This window comes from Ovis canadensis, chromosome 21, assembly GCF_042477335.2.
Source record: "Ovis canadensis isolate MfBH-ARS-UI-01 breed Bighorn chromosome 21, ARS-UI_OviCan_v2, whole genome shotgun sequence".
Lineage (NCBI taxonomy): Eukaryota > Metazoa > Chordata > Mammalia > Artiodactyla > Bovidae > Ovis > Ovis canadensis.
Window position 1 is genome coordinate 58,265,396 of NC_091265.1, and position 11,348 is coordinate 58,276,743.

Here is an 11,348-nt window from a genome sequence, read left to right on the forward strand (position 1 = left end):
ATACTGATTACAGCCTTGGTTCAAATTCCAGCTGTACTACTTATTAGCTGAGTAGCCGTGGTCACCGTTACCTAACTCCCAGCCTCAGTTCCCTCAGCTCTAAGATAAGGGTAATTACAGCACACAATTCAGAAGACTGTCCTGAGGACATGAGTTAGTACCTGTAAAGCAAACACTACCTGGTACACAGGTGCGTCCTCAGTCACTGCAGTAGAGTCTGACTCTTTGCGACCCCATGGACTGTACCCCACCAGCCTCCTCTGTCCACGGGATTCTCCAGGCAAGGCTACTGGAGTGGGAATTGAAAGAGACACATGTACCCCAATGTTCATCGCAGCACTGTTTACAATAGCTAGGTCATGGAAGCAACCTAGATGTCCATCGGCAGACGAATGGATAAGAAAGCTGTGGTACATGTACACAATGGGATATTACTCAGCTAATAAAAAGAATGCATTTGAGTCAGTTCTAATGAGGTGGATGAAACTGGAGTCTATTATACAGAGTGAAGTAAGTCAGAAAGAAAAACAGCAATACAGTATACTAATGCATATATATGGAATTTAGAAAGATGGTAACGATGACCCTATATGCAAAACAGCAAATGAGACACAGATATAAAGGACAAACTTTTCAACTCTGTGGGAGAAGGTGAGGGTGGGATGATTTGAGAGAATAGCACTGAAACATGTATATTATCATATGTGAAATAGATGACCAGTCCAAGTTTGATGCATGAAGCAGGGCACTCAAAACCAGTACACTGGGACAACCCTGAGGGATGGGATGGGGAGGGAGGTGGGAGGGGGTTTCCAGATGTACACCCATGACTGATTCATGTCAATGTATGGCAAAAAACACCACAATATTGTAAAGGAACTAGCCTCCAATTAAAATAAACAAATTAATTTTTTAAAAAAGAATACTGGAGCAGGTTGCGATGCCCTCCTCCAGGGGATCTCCTGACTCGGGGATAGAACATGTGTCTCCTGCATTGGCAGGTGGGTTCTTTCCCACTAGCACCACCTGGGAAGCCCTGGCAAATAGGTAGCATTCTGTAAATGTCAGTTTTTGCTGCCACTGTTCTTGGGGATGTTTTTATTATTCTTGATTTGGAAGGTTCACAGACAGCTCCAGGACCAACTGGAGACACTCTGGAGGTTGTGAAACCCAGCCTGAGAGCAAGTTCTCTTTGCTCCCAAATCACATGCTGTGGTGAGTGTGGAAATCCCTCATCTTATCCACTCCATTTCTGATACTCTGGGGAAACCCTCGAGAGGCACATAATTCAAAATAAAAGCAAAACCCTGAAGTCTGGGGAGGGTGCTGAGAACGGATTTTGCCAGCAGAGAGTTGGGAGTTTTAATGCAAAGACTTTAGGAAGAAAAGAAACCCCAGAGGAGCCCACCCTCAATACTGTCTGTCTGAGACTGCATTTTCAGAAGCAGAACCCAGTCCACCTAAGACTGAGGCCCCTTTGCTCCATTGCTGTGTGACCTTCAGGAATCACTTAACCTCTCTGAGCTTCTCCAGCAGAGTTTGTGTCAGGAATAATGGGATAATGGGGGTGAGAACTCTAAAAACCACTTAACACCTGTTAGAGAGTCCCAAACTCATGCCCCAGGCTGGGTGGGTGCAGGGAACTGGGTGAAGGGGGACGCCAGACTCCCCAGCTTCAGGCCCAGCAAGAAGGTAGAGGAGGGGCTGGGTTGACTCATCACCTCTTCCCTCCCAGCCTCTGGGAGAGTGACAGTAGCAGCTCCAATCGGGCACCAGTCCAGCCCCAGCAGCCCAAAGGTCATGGGTATTCTGAAAAAGGAGGCAAAACTCATCTGCCTTCCCAGGCTCTTGACCCCCACAAACTCCAGACCTGTTCCACATGTTGAACCTCAGCCCACGGGAACCAGGACTTCCCCTGAACTCATCTGGGAACCACCACCGCTGCCACCAGGCACCCCTCAGGGTTTTCACAAGTTACTTGGAATCCTTACAGCAGCCCTATTTTAACCGCCAGAAAACAGCTCAGAGATGGAAAGTAACTTGCCCAAGAGAACTCCTGAGAAGTGGTGCCAGGGGGCTTCCCTGCTGGCTCAGTGGTAAAGAATCCACCTGCTAATGCAGGAGACATGGGTCCAATCCCTGATCCGGGAAGATCCTGTATGCCATAGAGCAACTAAGCCCGTGCCCACAGCTACTGAGCCTGTGCTCTAGAGCCCGGGAGCCTGCCAGGCTGAACTACTGAAGCCCGCCTGCCCTAGAGCCTGCGCTCTGCGACAAGAGAAGCCACAGCAGCAAGGAGCCCGCGAACTGCCACTGGACACCAGGCCCCACTCGCCACAGCTAGAGAAAAGCCCCCGCGGCAACGAAGACCCAGCACAGCCAAATATAAATTCATTAACTAAATTATTTTTAAAAAGAAGTCATGCCAGGATTACACTACAGGTCTTCCTGAACCCAAAGGCCAAGTTCTTTCCTCTGCACCCAGTAATTCACACGAAGCTTCTGACATCTGCTCACCACCCCCATGGTGGGTTTTGCCACTGCTTCACAAGGCCCTTGACTGTTTGCTAGCAAATCCCCACTCATCCTTCATGTCTCCGCCTCCTCAGTGCCTTCCCCTGACTTCCCTGTAGAGAGGGTTTATCAGCCACAGCCCGTTTAGTCTATAATGATGACTATAATTGTCGGGCTGAGCCCTGGGGAAAGGAGCAATCAGTTTCCCTGCCCAGCCCACCAGCTGCACTGGGCAGCCAGCCAGGCACATACAATGTTCTCAGCAGAGGTTTGTGGGCTAGAGGAACACTCTGCTTCCTGCTCAAGCCCCCTCCACGGTACAGATGAACCCTTGCCCTGCATGAAGCATCCACTTCTTCCCTCCTCCCCTTTGCACCTTAACTAGCTCCACAGAGATCTGTCAGGATGTCAGGCAAACCTAGAGGGTCGTGAAGAGGTCCATAAGAGAGTATCAAGTCAGAGCCCAGAGCAGGCTCATCAATTTCTGCATATCTGCAGGCAGGAATAGGCATGCAGATGTAAAAAACAGACTTGTGGACACAGGAGGGGAAGGGAGGGTGGGATGAATTGAGACAGTACCACTGGCTTAGGTATACTGCCATGTGTAAAATAGAAAGCTATCGGGAAGCAGTTTTGTAGCGCATGGAACTCAGCTCAGGGCTCTGTGATGACCTAGAAGGTGGAATGGGAGTGGGGGTGGGAGAGAGGCTCCAGAGGGAGGGGATGTGTGTATACTTATAGCTGATTCATGTTGTACAGCAGAAACCAACACAACACTGTAAAGCAATTATCCTTCAGGTTGAAATAATTTTTTTTTTTAATTTCTCCATATCTGGAGCCTCAGAGGCCCTTTGGATCTTAACTTACCCAGCAGCAGCTGCTCAACAAGCCACGGGTTTAAGGACAGGGTGCATGGAGAAGAGAAGGCAAAGCTCTTGGACCACGCCTCCTAAGCAAATGTATTAATAGAACACAGTGGCACTGACCTGGAGGCCTCAGGACTGGACTGAAGAGCTTGGAGAAACGTGGGCCCATATGGTAGACATGCAGCCTCTCCAACCCAGGGAGATCCAGGGAGCTTCTATCAGAATAACTAACAATTGTCAAGTCCTAAAAGCCAGGCTTCCCAGGTGGCTCCGTGGCAAAGAATCCGCCTGCCATACAGGAGATGTAGGTTTGATTCCTGGGTTGGGAAGATCCCTTGGAGAAGAGAATGGCAACCCACTCCAGTATTCTTGCCTGGGAAATCCCATGGACAGAGGAGCCTGGCAGTCTATAATCCATGGAGTTGCAAAGAGTCGGACACGACAAAGCACACACACACACACACACACACATATACACACACACACAAGAGCCAGGCAGTGGCATACATAGAGTAGGAAAGTACACCCATCCTCTGGGTGCAGACAAATAGACGAATTGTCCATAGAGAATTTTAAGTCAATAAGACCTACCAAGAGTCAGTCTGCTGTTTATTATCACCATATGCCGACACTTTTAAACAGTATTAGTGATAATGGTCTAAGTTCTAACTCATGCAGTTCCTGCCAAGATTTAATAACATGCATGCGAGCTTTAAGTAAGCACACATTCCTATTCTTTGAAAAGCTTAGTTTTCTATGTAGAAGTCTAATCAGAGAACACCTAGCTATACAATGAACCTCCAACACACACAGACTCAGCTCCATGTGTCTGCTCCAACAGTAAGTTCTGAATGGCTCAGAATGGTTCAAGTTCACTTTCAGGACAGTTTGGGCTACCAATCCCTCTCTACATTTTCCTGTGTTTAAACAGAAGACAAGCGTCTGCGCTCCCAGCACCAGAAGAAAAGAGACTAAAAGAGAAGTGTCTGAAAGTCTGAATCAATTTCACTGGGAACTAAACTCTCATTCTAAAGCAATGGATTAAATAAATGTCAAAGTTCACCATCATTCAGCCATTTTCTCTGATTTTTGCCAAAGAAGAAAAACTTGGGAGAATTTTACCAAATAAAAACTTATGATGGATTTTCTGGTGAAGATGTTTTAGTCAAAATGTTTTAAATGTGGATATATTTAAAAGCCACTGGAATGGATAAACAACGAAGTCCTACTGTATAGCACAGGGAACTATAGTTAATATCCTGTGATAAGTTATAATGGAAAAGAACATTAAAAAGAATATATGTGTGTATATATATATAACTGAATCACTGTGTTGTACAACAGAAATTAACACATTATAAATCAACTATACTCCAATAAAATCAATTTTAAAAAGAAAAATAAAAAATCAGAAATTCTCTAGCAGTCCAGTGCTTAGGACTCTCCGATCTCACTGCCTAAAGCCTGAGTTCTACCCCTGGTCAGGGAACTGAATCCCGCAAGCTGAACGGCACAGACAAAAAACAAACAAACCAAAAACCTAGAGATCAACAAACATAAATTAAAAATAAAAGCCACTAGAATTAATTTTTTAAGACATAGGCAGCATTGCAGTTTCTGGAATTTATTACAAAATGGGATTTTTATTAATCTGTGGCAAACCGATTCTAATGTTTAAGGCTTTTCCTATTTGTATATCTGTTGTTTCATATGAGAGAAGCTTTTGAAATTAATAAAAAGTGTTCTTCAATCAACTGTGAGCCAAGACAGATTGACAAGTCTGCCTCTACTGAGAGTTGCATATGCAAAGATCAGTTTTGTCAAAGTCAAGGACAACTTTTCAGAAGAAGTTCCAAAACAAAAACTATAATGTTGTCATTATTCATGAGTATAACCAACCTAACTTTAAGAACAAGTTTTCTTCTAAATTACATTAATGCAACTAAAAACTATTAACCCATTACTTCTATTCTTCTCTATAACATCTACCCTACTTTTCAATTTTTATTTTTTCACTGGCATGATTTCATATACAAAGCTCAACAGAAGCAACTTTACTGTGTTTCTTTTCCGGCCATTACTAAATATTTATTTCATGATTATTACTGAAAACAATGTTGTTAGATAACGAAGAGGGATGTTTTTAAATGACCACTCCCGGCATCAAATATGCCAGGTACACCCTAATACCAGGCATGCCTTAAGCTCTTTACACGGATTAAACCATAATCATAATCAGAACAATGAATTACAGGTGAGCACTTAATATGCGTGCAAAGCACGTTCTGAGCACTTCAGAAGTATTAAGTCACATAATCGTCACTCTGGGACTGGAAACGTGATCAACGTGCCACAGCTAGGGAACAGGATGGTGAACATGATCCCAGGGGTGTCTTCCTCAAAAGCCGGGCTCAGAACCTCTCCGCAGAGGGTCCTGATCGGTTGAAAGGAAGCATGTACTAAGCCCCTTTATGATTTCTGAACCACATCACAGATTAGAGATAGGAAAAGTGAAAGTTGGGAAACTGCTGGCAGGGCGCTGTGAAGCGTCTCAGCTGAGGCCAGAAAAATGCCCCTGTGGTTAACCCCAGGCGGTGGGGGCGGGGTGGGGTGCAGCAGGTGCAGCCAAGACATCCTGCTCCAGGAGCCCCTCCAGGTGCTCTGGTCTGACTCAGGAAGGCAGACAGGACCTTGGCGGAGCAAGTCTCTCCTTGCTGCCTCCCAGCTCCGGTTGGCCCTGCCTTCCCCGGCTCCTGTTTCAGGCAAACAGGACCTGACCATACAAGTACTCACACTAAGACAATTCTAACCACTGACCGTCTCACGCCTGATGCCCACCCCACCGGCCAATGGAGGTGTGGCCCGCACATCCTCAAGGACCCCTTCTCTGATGACTCAGACCGACCCAGACACGGCCCCCACCCCCAGCCCACGCACAGCCGCATTACTTACAAAGGGTGCACGCATCCTCTTGGGTGATGGCGGCCCTCGATTTCAGGCTGGAGTTGACTTTATCAGCTGTGTAAATGCCTGAGGCAGGAGGGAGAGGGGAGTCACCGTCAGTAACAAGAAACCGTGTCCCCAAGACCCCAGGGGCCAGTGACTTCTGGCGGAGGAGACCGTGCCCAGTTGATCTCCAAATTCTCGCGCAACGACCGGCTCACTCCATTCCAGTTCTTTGCCGGTCCCCTCCCAACCCCTGCACCTGGCCATGAACCCTCGCAGGGCGGGCAGGAAGGTTCACCGGATACCGGAGAGGCTGGCGGTGCAGCGGCGGGGAGCGCGATCGGTGTCACCTACTCTGGCGGCCGCGCCCCAGAAAGTCCGCGGCGCCGCGCCCGCGCGGCCCTTCCTCCCGGCCGCTGCGCTCAGCTAAACCGAACTAACTTGTTTACTCCGGTCTCACCCAAGTCCTCCATCCCCCACACAGCCTGGGACACCGGGAGAGCCACCCCAAGCGTCTCACCCTCCTTACGAGCTGGGATTACTGCTCCACCCACCTCGCGAACTTAGAAGGCAGTAGCGGCCTCCACCAGGAAGGGAACCAGTTAAATGGCCGCAGAGTTCAGGCCCGCATGAGGTCACCCGGCCCCTCCCCGTGTGGCTGATTAGAGCCTCGCAGAGCTCACGCCCAGGGCGACAGGGACAGCCTGCTCCGGCCTCTGGGGCAGACAGGCCAGGATGCTTTCCGCTCACCGCGAACCCTCTCCACACACACTACCCTGAGAAGAGGAGCCCCGAAAACCCAGCTCGGGGCCACCCCCGCGCAATATTTTAAGATCTCGTATACCTATCTATAGAGAAGGCGATGGCACCCCACTCCAGTACTCTTGCCTGGAGAATCCCATGGACGGAGGAGCCTGGTAGGCTGCAGTCCATGGGGTCGCGAAGAGTCAGACACGACTGAGCGACTTCCCTTTCATTTTTCACTTTCATGCATTGGAAAAGGAAATGGCAACCCACTCCAGTGTTCTTGCCTGGAGAATCCTAGGGATGGGGGAGCCTCGTGGGCTGCCGTCTATGGGGTCGCACAGAGTCAGACACGACTGAAGCAACTTAGCAGCAGCCGCAGCATACCTATCTATACATATCGCACTGCAGAGTAATCAGTTTGCTCATCCCCTCAAGTGGGCTTATCCTGTAGTTTAAAACTACCGCAGACCTCCGTTATCCACGAGTTCTCTATCTGCCCTCCGCTGGGTAAAAAAACGAGGAGAGACAGAACTATGGATAAGCTGAGATTATTTTAGGGTTCCGGACTTCCGGTTTGGGGCATTCCCTGGGGATCTGGGAACACATCCTCTTAGGATAAGGGGGCACTGTATATTAAATTTTAAGGCCATTTAAAGGCAAGGGCCTAGCAGAGAGAAAGTATTTTTAACTATTGGGTCCCAAGCCATCAGATGTCCCTCAAATCTGGCACCAACCTGGCACATGGTAGGCATTTCATGAATGAAGGAATGAATGACCAAACACAGGCCCTTCTTGTGCACTGGGCTGTGACTCTGCAGGGGTAAAAGTTGTTCTGGTATACCACTACTTCCTGACCCTTCGCTGCTGGCACTGAGCTTGGAATCAGGCCAAATCCTGAACCTGGCTACCTACAGGGTCAAGAGCACCCTTCCCTCTCTGAGCCTCAGTTTGTTCATCTGCAAACTGGAGTGCTGATGATATTGTACAATATGTAAGATAATGTATAAAAATATACACAGCATTGCTCTCAGACAGGCTTCTCAGGTGGCTCAAGTGGTAAAGAATCCACCTGCCGATGCAGGAGATACGGGTTTGATACCTGGGTCCCCTGGAGTAGGGAATGGCTACCCACTCCCATTCTTACCCGGAAAATTCCATGGACAGAGGAGCCTGGGGGGCTACAGTCCATGGGGTTGCAGAGAGTCTGACAGGACTGAGCATGCACACAATGTAACAATAAAAATATGTTCCCCAAAGGGAGGGCAACAGATGAAGCCAGGCTTATAAAGTGGGAGCCTGACGTCTGGCCTGGGGCAAGTCCTCACTGGGGACCTGTTGGCTGTTGTTAACAGGTGTACATGCTTATCCACAAACCAGCTTCCCAGCAGGGAGGTCAGAAGCACTGAAAGAAACACCAAAGTTTTATGGGCATACTACTCACCTAACAAATCATATTATGTGTACTGAGCAAGAGATTATCTGAAAGGCCATCCAAACTCAGAATGGAAAGTTTTGGTTTTGAGGAAACCACACCTATTCCTGCCTCTCCTTAATCTTTGCTTTCAATCAGCCCAGATGTCACTTTTTTTACTTTCTTTCCCTCCCCCCTACCCCACCCCCCCCACCGACTGTGCCAGGAAAACAATATCCCCACTAAGGGGCAGGGATGTCAGGAAGTGTGGTTTCACCTTTCACACAGCTCTCAAAAGTGGAGCTCTGTAGGAAAGGCCCCAAGAGAAGCTACCATGTGTTGCCACCACCATCATCAGCAAAGCAGTCCGTCCTTAAGCCCCATTCCAAGCCCATCACCATGATGTGGGTGGACGGCCAAGTTCAAAACAGCCAGGACTAAACTGCTATCTGCCTACAAGGCCTCTTCCAGTCTTTTCTGCAGCCACAGCTATGGAGGCCCATTCTTCTTGTGACAGGTGGGAAATATTAATTTTTCATTATTTGCCATCTCTCCATTCTCTGTCTTCTGAGGGTTCTCCTCCAGGAGAATCCATTGTTGTGCTGTCTCTGAGGAAGAAGTAACTGAGAGAATGGCACAAGGTTACATGCCAAGAGGGCTTCCCTGGTGATTCAGCGATCAAAAATCCACCTGCAAAGCAGAAGATGCGCATTCAGTCCCTGGGTGGGGAAGATATCCTGGAGGAGGAAATGGCAACCCACTCCAGTATTCTTGCCTGGGAAATCCCAGGGACAGAGCCTGGTGGGGTACAGTCCATGGGGTCACAGAGTCAGACATGACTTGGCAACTACAGACCGCCAGGCAGAGCAGACCTAAAAGACTCTGCAGGGATTCTGAGCAGATGGGGCAGGTATGAGAAGCAAGGCCAGGGCAAGAGGAGAGCAGGGGGGGAGGAAGTGTGGGCAGACAAACCGCATGTAAGGGAGCAGAATCTACAGAGCGTTATGTGACTTGAAAGCTCTGAGGCAAATCCAAACCAGATCGCTCCTCAGGGGAAAGGTACCCCACCAGCCAAACGAATAGGCTTGTGATCTGTATCCAGGGCACTCGGGGCAGGCGATGTAAGGACACTGACTGACAGTTCGTTTTGACCAGAAAAATCAGGCTTCTAGGAAAGGAAGGTGAAGTGTAACTTCTTCGTGAATTGCCTAGGTCTGCAACCCCTCAAGCCCTACTGAAGAGGTGAAAATAAACCCCTATTGAGAGGCCCTGAAGAGCTTCCACTAGTAAATGTGCAGCATAACCACCTCTATTTCCCCTTAAAAGCACATTCCCGGGACGTTCCAGGCTCTCATTCCACTAAATGGCCAGTCTGGGGAACTGACAACAGCAGAGGATGTTTGCTTTTGTCCAGCATTCTCTCATTTGGTGACTCTGCTTGGTTCTGGTGGAGCCACGAGTCACACTACCCCCTATCACCCTGAGGAGGGACACACGTGACCTACATCTGGCTCATTATCATGCCCCAGCCCTCAAGGCAGCCAGGGACCCTGGAAGGAGCATATGACCCAAGGCAGACCAGTCAGAATCTTCCTCTAGGATGGAGGTTTGTGTGTATATAAAATACACACAAACCTTATAATAGGCAATGGGTCAAAAAGCCTCTTTCCTCTGGGGACAGTCAATTGGAATGCTGTAAGCCTGGAACCTTTTGTTCCTGCCCTCCCCAGCAGCGTGGAAGAAATCTACATTAAGAGCAAACGATGCAGCCACTGTAAACAGGGACTTCCCTGGTGGCTCAGACAGTAAAGCATCTGTCTATGATGTGGGAGACCCAGGTTCGAGCCCTGGGTTGGGAAGATCCCTTGGAGAAGGAAATGGCAATCCACTCCAGTACTCTTGCCTGGAAAACCCCATGGACAGAGAAGCCTGGTAGGCTACAGACCATGGGGTCACGAAGAGTCCGACACGACTGAGCAATCACTGCAAACAGGAAATGATAGTCCTGTTGACATTTGAATTCACTCGTTTAACTTCTAGACATCCAATTACAAGCAAATGCTTCCTCATTTAAAAAATTCTTTTATTAAACTAATCAGCATTGGACTTATCTTTGGCAAACTGTTTATAGTAATCAAAGGCAAAGTGTCTATCAATGCACCAGAGAAGTCATAGTTTACTTGACTTCTCACTCACCCATGACCACTTTCCCCACCCTGCTCCTTTCTTCCCCCCCAGCTTACAATGATGGAGGGTCAACACTCCCCATACTCTCCATATTACATTAACTTGTGAGTTTGCCCCTTTCCTACTAAACTGTGAACTCAGTGCAACACCCAGCCTGGTATGATCAGGGATGGCGGGCTACTGACCCCACCCAGTGTATGTTTCCAACTAGGAAAAAAATCTTTTTATTGTAGGGCTGAATGAGCTTTGTAAAGTGATCAGTCAATATTTGAGTTCAAACAACTTCTTCACTGCCTCCAAGGTTGCCAGTGAAAAGGGAAAGCTTTCAGTAGAGCTGTATTTACCTCACCCCACTCCCAGAGATGAACCATTTAACCAGTTGGCTCCAGATCAGGCAACTAAATGAAAGTGCTCCAAATTCAAAGGTCCTCACAAGTCCATGTAACTATAAAATTTGTGCTCCGTTTTACACAATACTGTCAACAGCACAGCTTTCTCTGGCATTATGCTAGAGATTAAAATACTAGTGCGGTATTATTTTGCAGGACAGAGAAAGCTGACTCACTGCCACCTTTGACACCAGTTTTTCATTCCCGTAGAAACCCTATTCACTTTACCAAGTCCAAGTCTACTTAACACATCTTCCCATATTAAAGAGAAAGGAAAAACACAAGTAA

The 11,348-nt window shown here is 48.0% G+C and overlaps 1 protein-coding gene across 6 annotated transcripts in view; it reads right to left on the reverse strand.

Annotated features, from left to right (window-relative positions):
- LOC138426978 (phospholipase A and acyltransferase 3) overlaps positions 1-7,096 on the reverse strand; it is a 34,237-nt gene extending 27,141 nt beyond the window's left edge. Inside the window, exons 1-2 of one of the 6 annotated variants that reach the window (XM_069566051.1) lie at positions 6,881-7,096; positions 6,333-6,410 (exon numbers count right to left, since the gene is read on the reverse strand). In XM_069566051.1, coding sequence (XP_069422152.1) covers positions 6,333-6,347 — 15 coding nt within the window. In that variant the 5' untranslated portion in view covers positions 6,348-6,410; positions 6,881-7,096. Of the gene's footprint in view, positions 1-6,332; positions 6,411-6,585 lie in introns of all 6 variants that reach the window. The other 5 variants (XM_069566052.1, XM_069566053.1, XM_069566055.1 and 2 more) reach the window with 5 other exon arrangements.
- Between the last annotated feature and the right edge of the window lie 4,252 nt (positions 7,097-11,348).